The following is a 26,085-nucleotide window of genomic DNA, read 5'->3' as shown; positions in this document are numbered from 1 at the left end:
AAGCAAGTTTGCGGGCTGGGAAACACAAGGTTGTTTAATTTGATGCTAAAATTATAAAACTCCGCGTTATACGCAATAAACAATAAACTGTATTACATAATTTACATACGTGTTTCTCTTGTGTTGTACTCTTGGCTGTGACCGTCTCAACAATGCCCATTGATGCGTTGTACGTCTAGCCATGACTGCCTGTTTAATAGTTCTGAGATATTGTTCGCTGTCCAGCGTTTTCTTTGCAGATGTTGCGTGTGTGTCCACCGTTTCGATGTACTTTTAAAGGGGGCCGTAAACTTGTCAAAGAGTCGGCGGACAACCTTTCTTTTTACTTTCTTCCACAGACCATCTTGTCTGTAGTCCGTATATATAGAAGATATACCATCGATATTTCGCGTATAAGCTTGCTCTTATTGTGCCGAATTTCTTACGACGTGTGGCCCAGCCAGCACATCTGTGGCCGCTTCACCACAGTGGCGTTGTGCACGCGCCGCTCCTTCCCCCCCCCCCCCCTCTCGGGTGTACGCAGTCGACGACGATGGTCGTGCCGACGACGGTGCACGCCACCGTGACGGCCCACACCATGGTGGACGGCGACGTGATGGGCTCGCGCGCGCGCGCCATCGAGTGGAACGAGTCGTACCCGCTGCTGTGCCTGGCGCTCGTCGTGCTCGCCGTGCTCGCCATGCTGGTGTACATGCTGAGCTCGGCGCGCCACCACCAGCCCTCCCGGCCGGACGGGTCCGCGTACCAGGTGTGTCGCACCGAGGAGTGCCTGCGCTACGCGCGCCTCCTCAACGGCTCGAGGGCGCACGACCCGTGCGACGATTTCTACCTGCACGTCTGCCACGGCGCCATGGTGGCCGCGCAGAAGCACGCCTTCCTGCCGCCGCCTGCCGCCAGGAACGCGCCGGTGGGTTCTCCGAAACGACGTCCCATAACAGCGACGTCAGTGGTTTACAGGGTGGCGATGCAGATCGTGAAGGGCAGACGGTAGGCATGGGGCGAGCGCGACGGGGGTGCTGGGGGAACTTCAAAAATGGGTTCCGGGAAAAAAAGGAGGTCAGAGGACAATCTGTTCTCATTGACGCAGTGTATCGAAATAGCAGAAAAGGAACACAGGCCCCTGTGGCTGGCATTTAATTCTGGATATTAAGGGAGCCTATGAGAGTGTAATTCAAGAGGATTTGTTGGACATACTGCGCTCACTATGTGTGACTAATGGATGGAGTAACTAATCTTTTAAAAGATATCTGTAAAAGTAACAAGGTTACTATAAAGTGGCAAAAAAAAATACGTATCTTAGCCTATAGAGACGCAGCGGGGTCTTAGGCAAGGGTGCCCTCTGTCACCTTTGTTGTTCATGTTGCATCTACAAGGATTAAAGAGCGGACTTTGCTTCAACCTTTCTTTTTTCAAGCAAGAGGAATGGATTGAACACTCATTACCAGGGCTGATGTACGCGGACGATATAGTGTTTATTTCGATGGGGGCGAAATGAGAAAACACCCGCGTACTTAGATTTAGGTGCACGTTAAAGAACCCCAGGTGGTCGAAATTTCCGGAGTCCTCCACTACGGCGTGCCTCATAATCAGAAACTGGTTTTGGCACGTAAAATTCCATAATTTAATTTAATATAGTGTTTATGGCTGGCAACAAGGGAGATTTGCAGGGATTGATTGACATCGGCTGTAAATAGGGAGATAGGTTAGGTTTAAAGTTTAGTGATGAAAAAATCGGCGGTCATGATTTTTAATGATAATCAGGGCGGCGAGCATGGAATACAGGATGTTACGCTATCCACTACCTAGCCTAGTGGATAAGTACAAACATTGGCGTGTCGATAAACGCTGGGGCTGAGTACCTAACGGAACATAAAAAATATGTAACAACTAAAGGTAGCAGGGAATGCAGTTGTGATGTAAATCAGGGCACTGTGCAATTACAATAGGTACGAAGTGGTGAGAGGAATTTTGAAAGGGGTGATGGTTCCAAGTCTGACTTTCGGCAATACGGTCTTGTGCATGAGATCAATGGTTCGAGCAAGGTTCGAAATAAGCAACGTGGGGTGTAGGCTTGCTTTGGGAGCACATTGAAATATACCAAATCAGGGGGTAGAGGATGACATGGGACAGACATCATTCGAGGGCAGTCAAGCTAGTAGCAAGATAGAATTTGAGGAATGATTGAGAGAAATGGGAGGAAAGCGGTGGGCTAGGAAAGTTCAGTTACTTGTACATGAGGAATGTTGACATTAAATGGAGGAAACGAAGAAAATTTTCAAGCAAACTCTGGAAAGTAGGAATGCAAACGAAATCAGCCCTGAGAACGTACAAAACTTTCAAGCAGGACATTGCTAAAGAGAATATCTACGATAGTTCGAGGGGAAGCTCTTTGTTGCTTGAAGGCACGACAGCACGGAAGCGCCTCTAGTGGCCAGTCGCGCGGCAATTTTTGCGTGTATTTGCGGGCTTCCTTCACGCTCGAAAAAAAAAACACTCTCATGTAGCACGTACTCAATGGCAGAACTCTATATCGGAAGTTTTTTATGTTGCTATGCAATTTTCTCATTTACACTTTTCATCGAATTATAATACTTGATAAGTTGATTAATTAATTAAGACGAATTATGTGATTAGGCGGAATGCAAAAAAAAAAATAATGCGAGTATCTCCAAGCGATGGCAAACAACACTGCCTTGGTTCTGCCCAGCTACGTGGCACTATTTTTAAATTTTCGTGCATGATAGTTGGGACACCCTGTGTAACATATAGGGTGTGATCATTCTTAAGTTTTACGGAATTTTTAAAGTTAGCCTGCTGCAGGTAGCGCAGTAGTCCTTGAGCTGGATAATTCAGAGAGGCGGGCATTACTTGCACGAGAGCTGGATAATTCAGAGAGGCGGGCATTACTTGCACGAGAACTCGAAACACCTATTCAACTAATTAACAAAAATCCACTAGTTATCCTGCGAATAAATTACTTTACGGTACATATTGCAATTCACGAATTGTAGCCCGGTGAGTTTGCAAGGCGTACCCTCTTGGACTAAATTTCCAGAATGATACCAGTTTGGAGACACGCGTTATCAAGCTTGCCGTAATAAAGGCACTATTGTTCCACTTACTTTTTTAACAAAACGCTCTTTTATGCATTGAAGCACGAAAGTAACTGGAACGCCCATATATTTCGTCCCACTTTGGGAAATAATATCTCGAAACTGGTGTCATCCTGGAAATTCACTTCAAGTGGATACGTCCTGCAAGCTCAACCGCTACAATTCGTAAATTGAAATGTGGGCCATAAAGTAATTAAGAAATCAATTTGTGAATTTTGATTAATTAGTTGAATATGTGTTTTCATTTTTCGTGCTATGTACACCTCTTCGAACAATCCAGGTCAAGGATAAGAATTATGCTGTCTGCTACAGGCGATATTTAAAAATGCCATAAAACTTAAAGATGATCACCCATATAATTAAGCATTTTCTCCCTTCTTGTTGTGCCTAACTGACCATTCGGAAAAAATGTTCTCTATATGCGCAAGAAAGATATTTTCAAACTAAAGGTGCGCAAGATGGCAAATTTTGCCGCACCGGTACATGGTCGACGTGCGTCTTTGTGTTACTGTTTGTAGGATGAAATCTGGAAGTCTTAGCTGATTTTCTTGCAGATTATGCCCGCAAAAAATCAGCCGAAGGTAATACTTTCGTCAGGAACAACAACCAGCTTTTGTTTTTCTAATAGCCTAGAGTTTGCATTGACAGAGCGAAAGCAGTTGATTTGCGCGCGGACTCCAACTCAGCTGGCCGACAAGTGGTGACAGACATCATCGACGGGAGCAGCGGGGACGCGCTTTGTTTTCTAACCAAGCTTTGCAGTGCAGCCGAAGGACACCGAATGGGGCGCGCGTTATTTTTGAAGGTCGCCAATTGTGCCGTATCTGTGAGCATGTGTCGCACAGACTTTTTGCACGTTTACTGTGCCGACTTCGTCACGCAGCGCTGTGAGGCTGCTTTCCTTAAATCGAAGCTTTCTTGCGCAGTTCGAGGCACTTTTTCGTACGGCTCTGGCTTCTAAACGCCGGCCGCCGCGGACGCATGCTTCGACAGGCGTCGCGGGAAAGCCAGCGCGTTGAAGACGCTTGGCGAGTATCGATCCGTATAGTCGCACTATAGAAGGAAACGACTCATCAGAAACACGACTGTAGCGCGATACAATGTATCCACCGCTGAAATGCTAAACAAATAATATGTGTATGATGTACAGCATGTAAGTGTGTGTACATAGCACCCAGCATGACTATAACTGACTGCAACTAAAATCATTTCTTCGTATAACGTGCTGCTCTTTAATACTGATATTTACATCTCGAAAACCGCACTTCCTATCACGCTCGCATGGTTCGTGAGCCAATCGCACCAACGCTGCTTCTTTTTGCGCAGATAGTTGAGTCTGCCTGTTATTTTTCACGTCGGCCGCAGTTTCTGTAAAATAACTGGAATAGATTGATTGTGTGATTGATGTATCTCATATGCGATTTAGGGTATTATGCGAAATTCCACGAGAGACGCGCTCGCTCGACGAATGCGGCGGCCAGGAGTTGTCGCCACGATTGTCCGTACAACAGGAAGCCGCTTCTCCAACGGCGCAGGACCGAGTGTATCTGCTGATGCCTCTGCTGGAGCAGACGATCGCCAAGAACGTGCCCCGCGAGGGCGAGGCCCAGAGCGCCTTGCAGAAGGCAGCCGCCTACTTCGTCTCGTGCCACGAGTTCGCCGGCACCAACATCAGCGCCGTCGGTCTCGAACAGCTCAGGTGACCCTGCACTCGACTGGCGGGCATTCGACGCTGGCGGTCAAATGGGGCGCTTTCGATCGCGATGGAGTCCGATCGGGAATCGAATTTCTCGATCGTGACTGGCTCCTTTGCGCAAGCTGCGGAAGAGAGCCGATCGCAATCGAGGAATTCGATCCCGTTCGGGCTTGATCACGATCGGAAGTGACCCATGTGACTAAGGTATGACTTGCCGTCAGCGCACGGGCGGAAATCAGCCCCTGACATCGGCATTGACTGAAACTGCGTGCGCACAGCTGTCGGCGAGGAATCTGCAATCACAGAGGCTGCCTATAGGCTTTTTAGCGCTATAGATTTGCCAATAGCATCAATACAGGCAATAAGGGGCGTGAGTGCTTTCTTCTGCGTTACTGAATCTCGAAACTTGCGTCCTCCTGGGACCGTTTGTATATAATACGAGGTGATAATTTTTAGGCTTACCGGAATTTTAAAAATTCGCCTGTGGCAGATAGCATTATATTCTTGTCCTTGAGCTGGAATTTTTGAAGAGGCGGACATTAGTAGTACGAGAAATTGAAACACGTTAGAATAATTAACGATAGCTCCCTAATTAACTTCTTAATTAATTACTTTATGTCACATATTGCAATTTACGAATTGTACCCGGTGAGATTGCAGGACGTATCCACTTAAAATTAATCTCCAGGATGACACCAGTTTTGGCATATTATTTCTCAAAGGGTGGAACGAAATACATGGGCGTTCCAGTTGCTTTTGTGGTTCAATGCATTAAAAGAACGTCTTGTTAAAAAAGTAAGTGGAACAACAGTGCCTTTATACGGCGAGTTTTATGGCGCATATATCCAAACTGGTGTCGTTCTGGAAATTCATAGTTATTTCAAATCATGCAGGTGCGTCTTGCGCTGAGCGACAACATTAGCGAGTAAAATGCGGTCCCCGGTAAAAGGATAAACATTTAGACGTGTTAATATCGTGGTTTTGGCACATAAGATAAACCCGATAGTTTTATTGAATTAATCCACTGAAGTGTGACGTATACGTCCGCCTTTCCTCAGAAAAAAGTTTTCCCCGATTTTGCTGCATAATAACGAGCTACGCCTTGCTTGACCGAGCTCATAAAATTTTGAGGCGTACATTTCATTTATTTAGTAATACCGCGGATGTCCAAGCATGCAGGAGCGGTTACATAAGGTGAAGCAATAGAACATGTCCAAATGCAGAAACATTACTGTAGCTGATAACAAATTCAGGCAGACATTTCCATTGCTCAATTGTGTATCGGCAACACTCGGCACCATCTAGCGCCGCCGCCGCGAAGCCTTCGCGTGGCCTCTGAAATGCTTGGCGCGCCGCTTCGCGTGAACGCTGACACTCGTATCATTCGGCAACCGAGCTCCTACCACGATCTTCCGACCCCGACGTGGGTGCGGCCCGCGACGGCTACGGGGACTCCCTGAAAAGGGAGGTACCCTAACGCCGGTTCCTCAGGACCATTAATAAAGTTCTTTGTCTGTCTGTCTGTCTCTCGCACTTGGTTTCTAGACACGCCGCGCCATCTTGTTACCCTGCCGAGAACTCCGCGCGTAGCCTCCAAGACGAGAAGCGTGGCGCGCCGGTGCCTGCGAACGCAGAGGGTTGTTCCCTCGCTTGCGCCGCACACCCAGTGGCACATACTCTGTCACCCAAGTTGGCAAGAGGTTCAATGAAGAGCGGCACATACCCAGTGCATTTGTGGCGCCGCCTGCTAATGCGTCGGTATGCTGTCCTCGAGGAAACCTTGTGATGTGGGCTCAATTCCTCTCAGCATCGGAGAAATTTGCGGGGTCGTTTTGGTATCGTAGAGCGCCACGTTCCCAGTCGCACATACATCCAGTCTACCCAAGTAGGCGTCAAATGCGTTCATCGAACAGCGGCACACACCTACTGGCACGTACCCAGCAACCCAAAATAGCATCATAGAGGTTCATTGAAGACCAGCACAGGCAGATTGGCACGCACCCAGTGCTCCAAGTCGGCGTCAGAGTGTTTGTTTGATGGGCGGTATGCATGTCCAGCACCCCACCTGCAATGACCCATGTCGGCGTGAAAGAGACCCGAGTTGGTCTGATAGGTTTCGGAACCTGTTCCCTCGGCACAGCAACCCGCTGCGGTACCCATTGAACCCGAACTACCCAGCAAGGTAGGCGGGGGAAGACGGTCAGATACATACATAGATAGGTAGACACATAGCCCCCGTAAAGTGTGTGAAGTACACGAATAATGTTAACGCATTAAAATTTTAGTCTCGCTATCCATCGCCGAGCCTGTAGCTGTTCCAGTTGGAATCGCTGCAGCATATTAGATTCGGATGAATTAATTATGGGGTTTTACGTGCCAAAACCACTTACTGATTAAGAGGCACGCCGTAGTGGAGGACTCCGGAAATTTCGACCACCAGGGGTTCTTTAACGTGCACCTATATATATATATATATAAGTACACGAGTGTTTTCGCATTTCGCCTCCATCGAAATGCGGCCGCCGTGGCCGGGACTCGATCCCGCGACCTCGTGCTCAGCAGCCTAACACCATAGCCACTGAGCGACCACGGCGGGTAGATTCAGATGACGTAGCGGCGGTCAGCTAAAGTCACCTAGACGTTGATTTCCCGATCACCTTTGGAAAATCAAGGAACAAAAAAAGTTGTTCGATGGCACTGCCAGATGAAAAGATACAATGGTGTAAGAACATCCGAAGATATAGTTCGCGACATGCCTACGGCGCTACTCTTTGGTGAGCTTTGGAGGGCCATTGTGCTAAAGATTTCCTGTTAGGCCTCAAAGCACAGCACTGACCTCTGCAATAAGCTTGCCCGGTGCTGAGGTAAATGACTTGAATTTCTCGGCGTAAGTAAGCATTCCTTGCGGCTTCTTCTAACCCGGCATTTTGTTTACAGCAGTGATAAGCTAATGCCCTTTTGATGCGTCGTCGCTGTCGTCTTTGGCGCCCGCGAGTGCATCACCAGGCATGGTCGGCTGTGGGGCGACCGGTGCCACTTCGGTCCGCATCCCATCAGTGTGCGGGGCGCAGGTCCTTGCTGGATCGGGGTGGCTTCGCGTGGCCTCACCGAAGTGACGTGGCCGACGCCGGCGCCCTGTTCGCTCGACTGCTGGCTGCCTCCAACCACGTGGGCCTCCCCGCGCTCGTCAGCGTCGAGACCTCACCGCTTCGCCTGGCCCCCTCCGCGCTACTTGGGGAGCACAGACTGCGGCTCAAGTTCATGGGACGGTGGCGCTTTCGCGACTACTACCACCTGCTCGCCAGCATGCTGGCCCGCCCCTCGGTGCGTCTCTGGTCCGGCCGGAGTCCCTTTGCGTCTGACACATTGCGGCGCTCTCCTGTCGACATAAAAGGAAACAGGAACGCGCAGTAGTTGTAGAGTTATTTCTCTGCGGCGTGCCTTCTCAAACTGGCTGCCCTTATACGTCATCTATATGCCCCAAGTAAGACCGCAAGGCGCACAATAAAGCGCTGATGCGGACATTATACACGAAGCCCCGACGGAACAAAGGAAGCAGCTGACTTGCGAAGGGGGGCAGCATGATGCCATGTTGCCACCTATAGAACCTAGTTCTTTTTTCCTCTCGGCATAGAGAAGTGAATAGTCCGTCTTTCTCGAGACCAAATATATATAACGCCAGATCTTTCGCCACAATGAGCACGCGAGTTTCAGAATACTGCAAACGCATGAAGGCATTTCTGCTGGTCTGTGCGTCTTTGCTTTGCTTCGCGCCTCGCAAGGCAAAGCACGGTGTCCAGCTCGCGTACCTGAGCCAACCCAGCACGCGACAGTATAACGGTGTGGCCATTATATTATATTTCCCCGAGCCGCGCTACAGCTGCATACGCTGTTCAAGAAGCCAGAACGGGCGCGGCGGCAACGAGCGGCAGCCGCCCTCGGTCGTTTCAACGAAGATACGCTTCGATGTGTACATTGCAAGAAACGACTAAGTTAAAACGAGCGCACAGCGATTGGCAGATAGCACTTAAACAAGCACGGGTAGATGAACCAAACAAAAAAAAAAAGAAAGAAAAATCTGCATGGGGCGAGTGTGCCGAGACTCGGAAGTCACGTGATGGGCGGACTTTTGCAGGCACGGGAGAGTTAAAAAGGGAAGTGAACGGCTGCATGCACAGTTGGCTTGCGAAGGGTAGATGCGTGACGTGATGCTCATGCCTAGCTTCTTCGCTTCTTCCATGCTTTCGTGGTTTTTACTTTTCTCTCGTGAAGTTCCTTCCTAAAGTTCTTCCATGGGGCTCATCTCACGTGCGTCATAGTTGTAGTCAGCCCAGCTATAGAGGCCCAGCCACGGAGCACGGAAATAGGGAGACAACGTTACGTCACGCAGTCAACCTCGGCAAACGAACTCTCCGGAAAGCCATTAACTTCGCTTTTTCCCTCGCAGTATCGTCCCAACACGTGCTCTGTAAGACTCGGTGCATTGGCCGTGAATTTTTGGTTCCCCGTAGTGTATAATCTATGGTCCCTTGTTTGGCTGCGTGTAGCTCTGCCTACAGAGTGGAAACACTAAAATATACCACGTGCTCTGGCGTGCGATCACGTGTTGAGCTTGTAATTAAAAATTAAATTATGGTGTTTTACGTGCCAAAACCACTTTCTGATTAGGAGGCACGCCGTAAATTTTGACTACCTGGGGTTCTTTAACGTGCACCTAAATCTAAGCACACGGGTGTTTTCTCATTCCGCCCCCATCGAAGTGCGGCCGCCGTGGCCGGGATTCGATCCCGCCACCTCGTGCTCAGTAGCCCAACACCATAGCCACTGAGCAACCACGGCTGGTTTTGGGCTGGTACGTTTGGCTTCAGTCGTATTGCACAATGCTCTCTCCTAGTTATTACCTTCATCTATGAGCCCAGCGGCCCAAGCGCAGTCCAGTGTTGCCGAACACCATTCCTGAAATCGTAGAACTTACTCCTCTAAATTTTATTTCATATCTAGCGCTCCAAATGGAGCTTACGCGATTCCTTCACATGCCTGACCGCGCTTCCACACCCTGTCCAGAGCGACTCCAGTCGCGAGTCATTCAGCGACTTCGAGGAGATGCACAGCGTGGCCGACAAGCACCTCGAGCCTTACCTCGAGGTTGGAGCGCCCGAGGGCCGGCGGGAGGAGGTGATCACGTGGAACGGCACAGCGGACGATGCCGAACGGCGCCTGCCGGAGTCCTGGAAGCGAGCGTTGGCCACCTACTTGCTCAGCACTGGACGCGGGTAGGTGTGGATCTGTCGCTTGGTGGGGAGAACCGCTCCTACCAGTCCACGCTCGTCCTTGCTGGGAGTATAGCACCTGCAATCCTCCTCGAGTGCGCGTTATAGAACCCCTCCAATCCTTTTTTAGCGGATGAGCTCCGTGCTCGCTTTAAAATTCAAATTCGGAAGTATAAGGTCATCTCTGCTGAGTCTTCAACGCAACGGCTGATAGGCGGGTGTTCTGCTCTAGTGGAAACGAATCTGGTATCGAATGACGAATTAGCAAGTGGCATTTCCAGTGGGTAAACGAGACGGAAGGGGATTAACCGAGGGGCCCGATTTTTTTTTTATTAGTCATATCATAAGAAGCGAACACTCACACCAAGGACAACATAGGGGAAATTACTTGTACTTAATAAACGAGATAAAGAAAGAATAAATAAACGGAAATGAAAGTGGATGAAAAAACAACTTGCCGCAGGTGGGGACCGAACCCACAACCTTCGCATTTCGCGTGCGATGCTCTAGCAATTGAGCTACAGCGGCGGCGTTGCCCCATCCACTTTCTTGGGTATGTATGTTTCCTAGTAGAACCCTTAGCCAGCGCCATCACTCACAGACCTTGGCGGCGGACGTGGAACGTCCTTTCTGCCGCAGGCGTCACGAGAACGTGATCTTTTTGGGTGAAGGCGACTGATCAATAAACCCACTCATGCTACCTGAAGGCATCGATGTTGCCGGATTCGAGGCCCTCGTTATGTAATAGTGGGCGACAGATAAAGCTTCTACAGACAGAGAAAGCAATGGCTTAGCAATGGTAGACCAAGAAGTGGGCGGAACGGATGCGTTCCGTAGTATAATTGCGCAAATGTCCGAAATATTGTTCTGAAGCTATGCGGTAAAGCCACTCCTCTCGGGCGCAGGAGCAAAGCTCAGCCCGGAGGCAGGAGCGATCGATAGGCGCTGTTCGATTTGATTTTATCATGTTATTTGTGCCGTGCCATGCATTAACTTGCTCTACTAGCTATGCTGTCATGGTCTTGCATGTCATTCATGTTCACGATATATGCCTAGTCATGTCTGCGTGCATATTATTTATTATTTATGTTGTTACCCACAGTAACTATATGACATTACAGTGGCGGAGGGGATACGAAAATACAAAACATAGTAGCAGATGTAAGTAGCGCACGCAATATAAAATATTTCACAGCGCAAGAAATGCAGAATGGAATAAAGAAAGAAAGAAAGGAACGTAACAGCAAGAAGTGCGAAGAATGTCAGGAATGCGGTAACAAAAATCACTGTAATTTTGGCTACCTCATGCAAAAAAAAAAAAATTGGAGGACGCTTAAGCTTCGCCTTCAAGAGTGGAACGCGACAGCGTTCCCATCGACCCGCCAAGGGGTGTAAGACAATGCGCTACGGCGCAGGGATCACTTACGAGGCGCCCCGCATCGGACTTTGCGCCCACCTATCACACGGAGAGCGTCGAGCAATGCAGCGTTCGGCGCGGCAACGAAACGTGCGCCAGAGCAAACGGAACGAACCAAAGAACTCGGTGTCTCGGAGGGGGAAACGATCTACGCCAGCCAAACGTCCTGATCGGCACGGGCAGAGAGATAGATAGATAGTAATCTAAAGAAAGGAACGGAGCTTGATTCTGCAACCCGCGTGGGAGCACGGCGAAGCGTCTTCAGCGGAGAGGGAGTCGGGGCTGCGACGCGCCTGGCACCGGTCCGCGCACAGCCCCAATGCGCGCATGGCGCGCCACATGTCGGGACAGCGCCGTACATTGAGAGGAGGGGGTCTTCTGTGTTTGCCGCAAGATGGCTCTGCGTGTGCGGTAAGCGCAGAAGAAATGTAGAGGAAACGTACTTCGCTACTCGTGTAAATGCGACTTCTATAAGTTACATGCTCATAATTACCGATATACACCGCAGTATAACTTTCTACGGCAAGTTTTTAAGGCAACACCGCGTTCACTAGAAGCGCGTTTGTACCGCCTCCAGGCATCGAACTCGTGGCTCAGTGGTAGCGCCTCCGTCTCATACTCCGGAAACCCTGGTTCGATTCCCACCCAGCCCATCTTGGAAGTAGCTTTTTATTTATGAAGTGCCTGCCGTGATTTATCGCTCACGGCCAACGGCGCGGATGCCGACACCGACGCCGACGACACCGGCTTTTCTGCGACACGAGCTCCTTAACGCTATCGCGTTAAAAAGAAACAAACAAACCAGGGAATGCCAGATGGAACCACATCCGAGCACATGAATCGAATGTTTCCGCACGCATGCATACAAACCCCCCAAAAGAAAGAGGAAAACATAGTCCCCTATTTCGATTGAATGGGGTACAGACGTTACAATTGTACATCAACATAAAGCGATGTGACAATAGCCATCACAGCATATTTTGTATCAATACGTTGCCTGCATTTTCGAAGAAGTGAAAAATGTGCCAGGGCATTCAATGGCTGCAGTGGTCGAATACAGTCGATTCTACTGGCAAATTGCTTTCGGAAGGAAAGTGCTACTGAAGGAGGTAGTCCTACGATGGCGAATCAGAAAGTATTTGCCCCTATTTTTCTTTAGCCAAATTACGACTGTAAATTCGAAATGAGCATATCCGTTCCCAGCGGTGGACCTTCCTCAAACCGGCCTTGCCTTATCTGCCGGTAGCTCCGCGGCATGGCAGATAAGTTGTTCAAGATGACGGTTGTGCTTCACACGTCGACGGCATACGAGCAACGAAGTGTGGCTCGTTGTCGATAGAGAAAGGGACGGACGCCCACAGAAATCCACAGGAAAATGCGGCCCACACATGGGGAGAGGTGTCTCGCTTTGAGGATTGTGAGGCGGTGGTGTTCGCAAAAGGGCCGTGAAGACTTGCATGGCAGTGAGCGTTCAGAGAGGCCGCGTGCGTCGCTGACTGAAAGATAGCCTTGGCACTCTTTGGCCACTTCTGGCCCTTGCGCCAGTAAACTCCAATCATCATAATCGAATTTAGTGCCCCGGTGGGAGACAAATGTCTGAACCGTTGTGGGGACTATGTGGAAAAATAAGGTATGTAGACTAGAACGCATATTTGTAATGGCCTGTATGTACATTATTTTGGCTTATAAAAAATAGGGGCAAGGACTTTCTGATACGCCCTCACATATTCCGTTAACTTATTACAATGGTCAACGCGTAAGGAAATATAGTGGGGCACGAAAAGATGAAATTCACGCGAAATGCCGACGTCTGAGTGATATATCCCATGCAATAGCTTCAAAGGAAGCGCTGTTCTGCGGTTCTCTAGTGTTTGCTAACCCAACATTGCCCTCGAGCTACTTGCACGGAAAGTCTTCTCTTTGGGAGACACGCCTAAAGCGCAACGTCTTGCGTGGACTGCACTTTCTCAAGCTTCTTTCTGTCTACGGCCGTTGGGGGGTCCTACACGATACAAGCGTAACCCAGAATCGATCTTACTTTCAATTTATAGAAAAGTTATCTGGAAGAATGAGCACGTAAGTATTTCGACATAGAAAACTTAGGGATCCACACGCTTTAACAACAGCTAGTATAGTCGACGTGTCGATGCCAGGATGAAGAGGAAGTATAATAGATGCCCCGATACTTTTATTTCGAAACTTCTATATGTGGGAACGCCATTTAGGGTTCAAGTAGGAGATTTCGGTGACTTTTCTTGGAGAAAACCTAGCACATACAATTTTGTTCAAATTTAGTGTCATTCTCCATTTTTTGCACCATGTTTGTATCATTTGTTCAGATCATTTTTGAATTTCGCGATAGTCATTACCAGTATTCATTTTATTATAGGGTATGCAGACGTCGGCAAAGATACTTATCAGCGAAGCTATATTTACGTTGATATTAATATAAAGTAAAAAAAAAGCTCAGAAACCAAAACCGTTCCCTGAGGCACTCCTGATGTTACGTCCGAGATACTTGATTGAGATCCGTCTTCAACAACATACTAGTTTCTTGCGCGCAAATATTCGGCGATCCATGTACATATTGTTACAGGAAGGAAGAAGCGTGCGTCTATTCTGTGGGGATGCGCGACTCTCGCGCGTCCCCTGATTGTTTTTCCCGCATGGCGCGTCTCCTGTAATCCGGCTTCGCCGCGTGGCCTGCGTGATGCCCACGGCGGTCGATGTGGTTGGGGCGCAGTGCGAGAGATGGCGCGAGTGTTGCGTTGCTAACGCCGCCTCACGGCAGGGTTACTTGGGGGAGCAGGGGAGGACGGGCGGTCGCTTCCCCGGCGGGGGGCGAACGGCGCGGACATTCCGCGCGGCGACCGATGCTTCTGCGAGACCGCCTCGCGTGGCCGCCTTCGAACGCGCCACGATTGGCGTGACCATACACGCGAAGGACCAGGCGTTGGGATCCAGCATGGGGCGAACATATTCGCTCGCTTCCGGTCGCGGTGAGTCAGACTTCTAGATTTGTCGCGCGCCCATCGGCATGTTTTGTGGATAGCAACTCGGCTAGCAGGCACTGATCTATGAAAGGTGCAATAAATGCCCTTGTGATTGTTTGCACTACTGTGATGTCGTTCCTTTGTCCCAAGAGTACGGGTGTGAGAGACCCCACAATTCACAGATGGCTTTTAATGGCTGAGCAAACAAGCGTAGAGCAGCGAACTCTTCTTCGTCGTCTCCAAGGCCACCATCAGCATCCCATTCTTCCCACATTACCGACTGTGACATCACTTCTGTCGGAAAAACCACCTCATTGGTGCGGCTCATCGGTCTGAGAAAGGTAAGGTTTGAGACGGCTGACGTGGATGATGTCAGAGAGAGGTGAAGGCACCGTGGCATCCAGCGGAGACAATTCATATGTGACAGGGGTCACCTGGCGAAGGATGCAGTAAGGGCCATAGTACCGCGAGAGGAATTTCTCCGAAAGACCAACACGCCGAGTTGGATACCAAACTAGCACAAGAGCACCCGGTTCGTAGTCCACGTCGTGATGACGCTGGTCGTAACGGCACTTCTGACGTGTCTGTGAAGCAGAAAGACGAATGCGGGCAATCGGGCGTGCTCGGGTCGCTGTGGCTATGACATCCCGAGTGTACTCTGTCGGCGAGTCGAGTGTGGTCGAAAGGGGAGTCTAGAAAGGCAAAGTCTGCTCACGGCCGAAGAGGAGATAGAAGGGTGAATAGCCAGCTGTGTCGTGGCGCGAGGAATTGTAGGTGAACGTGACAAATGGTAGAACAATGTCCCAGTCGCGATGATCGAAGGAAACATACATTGCTAGCATGTCAGTTAATGTGGGGATCAGGCGTTTGGTAAGAACGTTAGTTTGACGATGGTAAGCGGTAGTAAGTTTGTGTTTAGTACGTAGCACATGATCGAAGTAGGTTGTTTATGACTTTGGCAAGAAAGTATCTTCCGCGATCGGTGAGAAGTTGACGAGGTGCACCGTGGTGTAAGATAACGTCGTGAAGCAAGAAATCAGCGACATCTGTAGCGCAGCTGGTCGGTAGGGCTCTAGTAATGGCACAGCGAGTTTGTATAGTCCGTAGCGACGGCAATCCACCTATTTCCGTCATTTTATATAGGGAATGGTCCGTGAAGATCAACGCCAACGCGAAAAAAATGGTCGGTCGGTATATCCAAAGGCTGCAGCAGTCCGGCAGGAGTCACAGCTGGTCTTTTCCGGCGTTGACACGACTCGCACGCGGCAACATAGCGCCGGATGGAGCAGTTGAGACGGGGCCAGAAATACCGTCGCCGAATTCGGTCATAGGTCCGCGTGACGCCAAGGTGTCCAGCGGTGGGAACTTCGTGCAGTTGCTGCAGTACAATCTGTCGAAGATGAGACGGAATGACGGTTAGGAGCTCGGGCCCGTCGGGGTGCATGTTGTGGCGATACAGGATGCCATGTTGTAGCACGAACATGTGAAGGGATGGGTCAGACGGATCAGAGAGCAGGCATTCGATAATGGGCCGTAACGATTCATCGTGTCATTGTTAAGCGCCAATGTCTTGCAAGGCAGAGAGCGAAAAAACGCAGATCGATGCGACATCCACTAAATCGCCCGGTGCATCGATGGAATGACGAGACAGGCAGTCGGCGTCGTGATGTAGACGACCCGACTTGTAGACCACAGTGTATGCGTATTCCTGCAGCCGTAGGGCCCAGCGACCGAGGCGTCCGGTGGGATCCTTGAGGGAGGAAAGCCAACGAAGGGCGTGGTGATCGGTGGTAACTGTAAATGGTCGACCATATATGTAGGGTCGGAACTTGCCCACCGCCCAAATGAGGGCAAGACACTCGCGCTCAGTAATCGAATAATTGCGCTCGGCGGGAGAGAGGAGGCGGCTGGCGTAGGTGATAACGCGGTTGTGCCCACATTGGCGTTGAGGTAAAACTGCGCCGATACCGTAGCCACTGGCGTCAGTGCGGATTTCTGTCTGAGCTGAGACGTCAAAATGGGCGAGAACAGGAGGTGTGGTGAGCAGCGTGACTGATGAGCTGTGTGAAAGCAGACGCTTGTTCAGAGCCCCAACAGAAAGGAACGTCTTTCTTCAGGACGTCAGTCAGGGGACGGGCAACATGGGCGAAATTTTCCACAAACCTGCGGAAGTAAGAGCAAAGGCCAATAAAGCTGCGAACATCTTTGGCACAAGTTGGTACGGGGAAATTCTGTACAACATGAACTTTAGCGGCGTCGGGGCGAGTGCCTGACGAATCAACGAGATGTCCGAGCATGGTTATTTGGCGGTGACCGAAGTGACACTTGAACGAGTTGAGCTGCAAGCCAGCGGTGCGAAAGACAGAAATAACAGATGAAAGTCTTTCAAGATGAGTCGCAAAAGTGGAAGAGAATACGATGACGTCATCCAAGTAGCACAAACAGATGGACCATTTCAAACCAGGCAAGAGCATGTCCATCATCCGTTCAAAGGTCGCTGGGGCATTGCACAAGCCAAAAGGCATTACCCGGAACTGATATAGGCCGTCTGGTGTGACGAATGTGGTCTTTTCACGATCCATTTCATCCACGGCAATTTGCCAATTTCCAGAGAGAAGGTTTATAGATGAAAAATAAGTGGCACCGTGGAGACAATCCAGAGCATCGTCAATGCGGGGAAGTGGATATATATCTTTTTTGGTGATCGTGTTTAGATGACGATAGTCAATGCAGAATCGCCAGCTGTTATCCTTCTTTTTGACGAGAACAACAGGGAAGCCCACGGGCTGGAAGAGTGCTCAATAATCCCTTTGGCAAGCATCTTGTCAACCTCGCCCTGGATAACTTTTCGCTCAGAGGGCGACACCCAGTATGGGCGTCGGTGCTCCATCGCCGGTATTAATACGATGCTTCACCACCGTAGTTTGACACAAAGGGCGATCGTTCAGGTCGAAAATGTCGGAGTACGACTCGAGGAGGCCACGGAGCTCTGCGGCTTGTTGGGTTGAGAGGTCCGGTGCAATCATCTTTGTAAACTCATCGGTCGGAGCAGATGCAGAAGGAGCAGAATGGGCATTGGTCGAAGGCGGCGCAACAGATAGAACGGAAATGTGGCACTCGTGCGACGGTGACAATGTGGTAAGAGACATGCCTTGAAGAAGTACTTGTGGGCACTGTCCGAAATTTAGGATGGGAAGACATGTCTGATTGTCCGCAAGAGAAACGATAGTGTGTGAGAAGGAGGCATTGTGAGAAAGCAGGACTTAAGTCGAGGGAGTAAGGACATAGACTCCGCCAGGTACAGGTGGGCAGGATAAAACAGGGATGCAGGTTGCTGCTAGAGGTGGCAGGCGAATAAAAATTGGAGGACGCTTAAGCTTCGCCTTCAAGAGTGAAACGCGACAGCGTTCCCGTCGACCCGCCAAGGGGTGTAAGACAATGGGCTACGGCGCAGCGATCACTTACGAGGCGCCCCGCATCGGACGCGGTGAGCGTCGAGCAACGCAGCGTTCGGCGCGGCAACGAAACGTGCGCCTGAGCAAGCGCAACGAACTAAAGAACTCGGTGTCTCGGAGGGGGAAACGATGCACGCCAGCCAAACGTCGTGATCGGCACGGGCAGAGAGATAGGCAGATAGTGATCTAAAGAAAGGAAGGACGCTTGATTCTGCAACCCGTGAGGGAGCAAGGCGAAGCGTCGTCAGGGGAGAGGGAGTCCGGGCCGCGACGCGCCTCGCACTGGTCCCCGCACAGCCCCAATGCGCGCGTGGCGCGCCACCTGTCGGGGCAGCCCCGTACATTGAGAGGAGGGGGTCTTCTGTGCTTGCCGCAAGATGGCTCTGCGTGTGCGGAAAGCGCAGAAGAAATGTAGCGGAAACGCACTTCGCTACTCGTGTAACTGCGACTTCTAAGATACATGTTCATAATTACTGATATACACCGCAGTATAACTTTCTACGGCTCGTTTCTAAGGCAACACCGCATTCACTAGAGGCGCTTTTGTACCGCTTTGAAGCATATCGAACGCACTGTTTAATTTGCAAGCAGCCAGAGACAATAGATCATGTTTTTTAAACTGTTGGGAAGGTGTGTTTTTCTGGGATGTATTGCAGAGGACACTAAAGAAAGAATTTCCACTGGGCCCGTATGGCATTCGTTACTTAAGCATAGATAATGAGGATGGGGTGCCTTTTGATTTAATTATGCTCTTGGGCCTCCATTGTATTTGGCGCGCGAGAATGGCAGGATACCATGTCGACAAAGATGCGCAGCCTGCACGTATATATTTCGGGGAAAACATGCACTGGTTTGTCGCTATCCATAAAGCGGCAGGGGAACCACCCGACTGGCTCCCAAGAGTAGAACCGTTGGTTGCATTGCGCGAATTTTGATTAGACTGTGCCAGCACAATGCTGGTTGAATATGTGCACATACAGAAAATGTATATTCTACTTTTGTATTCGTTTTGGTGAGCGTTGCCTCTTGTGAAACTATGTACCACAGCCAGGCAATAAAGAAAAAAGAAGAACTCGTGGCTGTGTGGTAGCGTCTCCGTCTCTCACTCTGGAGACCCTGGTTCGATTCCCACCCAGCCCATCTTGCAAGTTTTTTTATTTGTGAAGTGCCTGCCGGGATTTATCGCTCACGGCCAACGCCGCCGACGCCGACACCAACGACACCGGCTTTTCTGCGACACGAGCTCATTAACGCTGTCGCGTTAAAATCCGTGGAACAAAGCTGAGTTGGAGTTTGAGCAGGAAGGTCAACGGAGACAGGTAGGGGTAGGTCAATACACCGGCTGAACAGTTAATCAGAGCAGAATAGGCGGCCAAAAAGTCGAGTCCGAGGATCACATTGTGAGGGCAACGTTCGAGCACACTAAACAAAACGGACGTATGGCGACACTGACACGAGCAGTACACATTCCAAGCACAGCCAGAGTTCCACCATCGGCGACCTGGTGCAGTCGAGTCGGAGCAGGAGTAAGTACTTTTTTCAAGCGCGTTCGAAGCTCCGCACTATGATGGAAATTTGGGCTCCAGCGTCGATGAATTCTGTAACGGGCAAACCATCCATGTCCGCATTCAGAAGGTTCCGATCGGTAGGCAGGGTCAGCAGAGGAATTTCAGGCCGGGTTCCTAGAGCAGCGTCACCTCCAGGAGCTGCCCCAGTTAGTTTCCCGTCGGAGAGCGGCGACGGTAAGCTAGAGATGGAGAGCGACGCATCTGGGGCGAACGGGAGCGGCGACTGTGTGGTGATGGCGAACGGCTAGTCGCGGTTGCTCGAGCGTTGTCTGGTGCGTCTTCAACCTCGGCGGAGAGTGATAGCGGGCGAGGATTCAGTGGGGAGCGGCGGTTGGCGGGAAAGCTTGGTCGACAGTGGGCTGGCCAGGAACTTCGACAGTGGCGAGAGATGTGGCCCGCACGACCACAGTAAAAGCAGATGGGTCTATCGTCATGTGTGCGCCATTCGGCCGGGTTGCGATAGCGCGGCCATGGACCATATTGGCTCCGGTGAACAGGGGGCAGATGACGCAGACGAAGCAATGTCTGGCGGACCAGATGGACGGTAGACCGCAAGTGGACGGTAGATTGGCAAGTTCTTGGCGAATGACCGACTGTATGGGAGACACAAGCGGCCGGGAATCGTCAAGGCACTACGTCACTGGCGTGGCAGAAGACGCTGCCTCGATTTCTCGCCGAACGATACGTACGACATTCTCACAGGAGGTGGGCTCACGCGGTGGGCAAATGTCTTCGCACGTTGATGAAGCTGCGGTATTGGGTAGACGCGTAAACTGTTGAACTATGCGGCGACTCTTCGCTTCTTCAAAGCGGTGACATTCGTTAATGATCTCATTGACCGTTGTTATGTTCTTGTAAACAAGCAGGTTAAACGCATCGTCCGCGATGCCTTTTAAAGCGTGGCTGACCTTGTCTGCCTCTGCCATATTGTTATCCACTTTGCGGCAAAGAGCGAGGACGTTCTGGATATACGCCACGTAAGATTCGATGGACGTCTGTGCACGGGTCCCAAGGCCCTTCTTCGCAGCACGTTGGCGCCCGACGGGCTTGCCGAACAAATCTCTAAGCTTCTGTTTGCACTGGTCCCAACTTGTAATTTCTTCTTAGTGTGTTTCGAACCAGACCCGTGCGGTTTTCTTGAGGTAGAATATTACATTAGCCAGCACAAGGGTGTTATCCCACCTGTTGTGTGCGCTGACCTGTTCCTAATTCTGCAACCAGTCATCGACGTCAACGTTGTCAATCCCGGAAAACATGCCACGGGTCGCGAGGCTGGGCCAGGATGACCGTCGGTGGCGAGGATGGGGCCGTGGTAGATCTCTCTCCTTCGGATGACATGGCGGCCAGGTTACGTCCGCTGCGGAGCTCCGTCTTGCGCAAGTGATTACCTAGCACGTCCACCAATGATGTTACGGGAAGGAAGAAGCGTACGTCTATTCCCAGATGGATTTTAATGGCTGAGCCAACAAGCGTAGAGCAGCGAACTCTTCTTCGTCGTCTCCAAGGCCACCATCAGCGTCCTCTTCTTCCCACATTACCGACTGTGACAATATCTGAGGCGAGATGTTATAAACTGATAATTTCTGTACTAAATTCGTGAGTCATGACATCGCATGATTTGCTGAAGTTCGGGAGTACACAGTCAAGTGAACTTCGTTCATCCAGAGGAAGAGCCAAATCATGCGTAAACTCTGTTAACTGCGTTACACAGGATATTCCCTTCCGAGATCCATGCTGAAAAGCGTTCAATAACTTGCTGAATTATCAATGCATATAAGATAAGCTTCAAAAGCTCACAGCATACACTTATTAAGGAAATAGGGCGGTAATTAGTACAGACATTCAAAGATCGGATTTATGAATGCGGTCAACGGATTCCATCTTGCAGTACTCAGGTACGAAGCCTTCATTCATTTATTTTAAGTAGAGTGACACAGGATCAGAACAAGATTTCAGGAGGGCACTAGGCCAACTATCAGGTCCAGGCTCTAAGCCGCGTAAGAGCGCTTCTATATCACGTGCTGTAGTTAGAATATCATCCATGGCTGTTGCAGGACTTCTTTCTATAGCTCTTCAACTTCATCAGGAATAATTGGAGGAGAAAATATCAAAGGAAATTAAGAATGAAAAAACTCGGCTTTCTCTCTGGCATCGTTAATAATATTGTCGCAGGATGAAAGAGCAGGAATAAAAATGTGATCTTTCTTGTTTCTTCTTAGCTATTTCCACAATTATTTAGGGCTTATTTTTATTTTGGACTCCGGGGATCTGAGGTAGGCTGATTTTGCGCGCTTTGTAGCAGCACTTAGGTCGTTTCTTATTGTCCCAAGCTTTCTACGATTTATTTCTGTTTGAGACGATTTATAAAAGCGGTAAATTATTTGCTTCTTTCAAGTACAAAAGTCTGTTATGAACCACGGTTCACTTTTAGTTGTTCTAGTGGTTAGCGTCCAGGAGGGAACAAAGCAATCTCTTGGTTCAAAGAATTTCTTTTTGAAAATGGACCATAGATCCGCCACCGAGTACGATTCTGCAAGTCTAAAAGAAGAAGAGACGATTTACCGCAAGAATAATTTCAGGCAGATTAGCTTTAGATTAGTTATAAAGCGTCGGTTGTTTTGTGCTGCAAGTTATTGCATTCGCTGCATTCATTTCATCTGCTGCATTCATTTCGCAGCGGACGGCACAATGATCGCTTATAACTGGTATTACCGCCCTCGAGAGAATATAGTCTGGTGTGTTTGTCAGGAAAAGATCGAGAATGTGTTCTCTTGTGGGCATCACAACTGTCTGGGTCAGCGATAAATAATTAATAAAATTGACCATGACGGTATCTAATTGACGCGTTCCCCTGTCACATAAAGGCTGTTGATCCCAAGTAAATTTAGGCGTATTGAAATGACCACCTGCGATGATAAAATCAGATGTTATCATTTCAGCGGTGGCCACAAAATCTGTTAAAGCGTCAGCTGAACCAGCGGGAGGGTGGTAAAAGGAACAAACGGACAATGACTTGCCATTTTTCAAATTAAGCTTGCACCATATGCATCTTCAGACGAACCTACAGGCATTTCTAACATACAAAAAGGAATGTTCTTATCAACAAAGACAAATACGCCTTTCCCGTGATTGTAATGGTGACTTGGGTAGCACGTAAAGCGCTGCGGAAATTTCACTAGCAGTAGTGTCATCGTCCAGCCATAATTCAGTGCCGAGAACTACGGAAGGCCTGACCATGCGTCAACTTCGTTTTAGAGCGCAGCTCTTTGGCGTCCGTTCCTGGGTTTCGCGTCGTCGTCGGCGTTGTCGTCGGCGTTGTCGTCGGCCTCGTAACCAGCTCCGCCCCCCTTTCATCCCCCCAGCGCTAGCAGCGACCGACTGATACCGCTGGATGCCGCTGACGCCGCTAGAGAGTCAAGATAACGTGACTGCATAGAACACCGTCGCCGCCATGCAGAAAGAGTATCAGTCAAAGGCATCAGTCAGTCGCTGCTATCTCTTCCCTCCTCCCTTTATCGTGTTGTCCGCTTGCTGCGCGCGCTTCTGCCCCCATCGTTTGCCGCTGGGTGTACACGCCGCCCCCCTCCGCTTCCGCTTACTGCTGGTTGCTCTCGACGGCGGCGATGAGCCTCCGCTTCGGCGGCGCGAACTGCAGGGTCTTCTCGGCGGCGGCGATGAGCTTCTGCTTCAGCCTTGCTTACTGCTGGTTGCTCTCGACGGCGGCAATGAGCCTCCGCTTCGGCGGCGCGAACGGCAGGGTCTTCTCGGCGGCGGCGATGAGCTTCTGCTTCAGCCTTGCTTACTGCTGGTTGCCCTCGACGGCGGCAATGAGCCTCCGCTTCGGCGGCGCGAACGGCAGGGTCTTCTCGGCGGTGGCGCTTAGCCTCTGCTTCCCCCACGGCTGTGACAACCTCGCGAGGCACTTGTATAGATCTCGTCTTTGAGAATCAAGCATTGGTGTACCAAGTCGAACATATATCAGTCTATTTCTCCGACCACAAAGCTTCGTTCATGACTGTCAAGAACTGTTAGTGGAGTCTTTGTTAAAGGAATACGTGTGAAAAATAAAAAAAAAAATTCTGTGATAGCGCATACATGTGTTGCTCGATTTCTTTGCCTCAATCTATCCAAAAGGTGAAACAGCTTATTTGCTGCGCTCAAATTTCGCATTAGGAAGTAACGTAATTGTCGGTCATTTTTTTATGCTAATATTAATGTCAAAACGTGGCGTGTAACTATGTCGTGCATGAAGGGCACATATTTTATGTTATTAATGTTATGCATGCTATGTAATTTATGTCATGCCTTTCACGCCGTGTCATGCTTTCATGTCATTCGTGACATGACATCGTGTCAGGCATGTCACGCAGTGCATATGTGATGACCAGTAGTCGAACAAGGAATGTCGCTGAAGCCGACGTTTCAACAAGGAGCCGTTGTATTTTCCTTCAGAAAAAAAGCGTTATTATTTGGGCTGCACTCCGGGACCCACATGTGCTCTACGAAGTCGCGGCAGTATATGCCTCATCATAGAAAAGTCGCTACCGGTAGCGACTTTTCGCCCGTGTGCACCTGACGCTTTTCAGCTGCTCTGAAGTTGAGGGAATCGTGCATTCATTTTGCCCAGCGATACCTCGTCTACGGGCGGCGTCGAAGCGGCGTGGACGTTGGTGGTGCAGCCGCCGGGCTACCTGTCCGCCCTGACGTCACTCGTCGAGGCTGTTGGCGCGCAGAAGGCGCAGCTGTACGCAGGCTGGATGCTGGTGCAGCACGTGGCACCGCTGCTGAGCGCCCAGCTGGCCGACCTGCTCTTCAGCGGTTGGGAGGTTGGCGACGAGCTCGTGCACAGGCTTTGCCTCGAACACCTCGACGTCACCATGGGCTGGGCCGTCTTGGCGCACGACGCGCACGCGCTCGCCGCTCCCGCCCTGCGCCAGGACGTGCGGCACTTGGCAGAGCACGTGACGAACCTCACAGCGGAACGGCTTGGAAGACAGGTGTGCCGTGCGAAGGGACTGGCTTCGAATCGAGCGCTCGGATCACGCATTTGCACGTCAGAGCGCCGTGCTCGAGCTCGGCACGCTCGGAGGCGCTGTCACATTCGAGCTGGGAGTGCGACCGAGATAGGACAAGAACTCGATCACGCGGCTGATTAAGTGGGAGCAGTTCAACGTTCGCCTTGAACAGGTTCCAGTCTCGAGAGATTTCCGCGTTCCTGCAAACTGAACGCGGTATGAACCAGTCGAATGTACATGCAGTCCCCTTCATTGCTGTGTAGAACGCACGAGCCGCTAGATTAGACCACACGGTCGACTACTGGCTGCGGCTACTGGGTTCTATGTAGCCCATGTTTACACTGCCTAGGTGCATGCGCGGCGTCACACACATAGGCGACGCTTGATCGGCGCCTTCGCTAGTCCGGAGACTGTGCACAACAGTGAACGGGACTGTACCATTAGTACGTGCTTCAACGCAGCTGTTCCAGGCAATTGTATTGTGTTGGCAACATCGTAATCAACGCCATGATGCCCCAGGCACTCGGTGACGACATTTGCAGTTTCGAACGAAAGAAATGGCGTAATAGTTTTCAGTTATTGTATATAAAAAAGTTGCGGTCTTGCCCGAAAGGCGAAGAATTTATCGTAATAGCAAATTATTAGACATATATACAAATTACGGATAGTAGTTTTATAGGCCACGTAAATGACTGGAAACACTCGCTTACTATGTAACTAAATTAGCAAGCATGATGTCGCGCGCGCACAGGAAAGCTTCGGCACATCTCACTCGGTGGCTATAGGGGCAATCGCTGTCATGGCGCGCGCCTGTTGAAGAGAGGCAGCGGCGGCGAGGGTATTGCCTTTGTCTTCTACGCAAACTAGGTGCGCGATATAACGCAGTGCACACGGAGCCATCAGCTATCTCGGGTTGCACCCAGCGGGACAGACGCGCTGTGTCTGCGCATTGGCGTTTTGCTCTGGTTCGCCCCTCGTGCAACACTTGTGGCCAACCTAGCGCAATGCTAATAAAAAAAAAATAAAGGAACGCGTGCACTCGATCCGACTTCCAGGACATATGAAAGTCAGTGCCGGTAAATTGTGCACACGTCTTGGCTATTCGCGCCGAACAAATTCAGTTTTCAGGAACAATGTACAATCAGCCCGAGCACGAATTCTTTTGGCCAACCCAGGCGCTCTGTATTTGCGAACGCGTGGTGTCGGCGTACGCAGGAGGGTTCCCTGAGCGACGCCGTGTCGGAGCAACTGTTCGGCCTGGCGGACCTGCTGCCCACCGAGGAGGCCGTCAACGCGGCCTACGCCCCGTACGCCGACATGCGCCCGGACGCCTTCCTTGACAACTGGCTGCTCGCGATCGACGGCCGACGGCGACAACAGCGAGGCGAATTGGCGGCCGCCACGGGCGCCTCGCACCTGGCACGGCTCGTCGAGGCGCCTTTCTTCGACCTGGGCCTCGAGTGGCTGTCGCTCGCCGGAGGCAACAACGACAGCTCTTCCGCTTGGCGAAGGGGGCTCGTGGTGCGCTTACACCACATCGCGTTTCCCATGTACAGCG

The 26,085-nt window shown here is 50.5% G+C and overlaps 1 protein-coding gene across 3 annotated transcripts in view; it reads left to right on the top strand.

Annotated features, from left to right (window-relative positions):
• LOC142575192 (uncharacterized) overlaps positions 1–26,085 on the top strand; it is a 78,080-nt gene that overhangs the window by 31,583 nt on the left and 20,412 nt on the right. For 2 of the 3 annotated variants that reach the window (XM_075684321.1, XM_075684320.1), the window contains exons 2-5: positions 524–907; positions 9,874–10,082; positions 24,140–24,509; positions 25,743–26,085. The exon at positions 25,743–26,085 is cut by the window's right edge and continues 22 nt beyond it. In XM_075684321.1, the coding sequence (XP_075540436.1) occupies positions 533–907; positions 9,874–10,082; positions 24,140–24,509; positions 25,743–26,085 (1,297 nt within the window). In that variant the 5' untranslated portion in view covers positions 524–532. The remainder of the gene's footprint in view (positions 1–523; positions 908–9,873; positions 10,083–24,139; positions 24,510–25,742) is intronic. The other variant, XM_075684319.1, reaches the window with a different exon arrangement.

Source organism: Dermacentor variabilis, chromosome 3, assembly GCF_050947875.1.
Source record: "Dermacentor variabilis isolate Ectoservices chromosome 3, ASM5094787v1, whole genome shotgun sequence".
Lineage (NCBI taxonomy): Eukaryota > Metazoa > Arthropoda > Arachnida > Ixodida > Ixodidae > Dermacentor > Dermacentor variabilis.
This window is presented reverse-complemented; position numbering and strand designations above follow the sequence as displayed.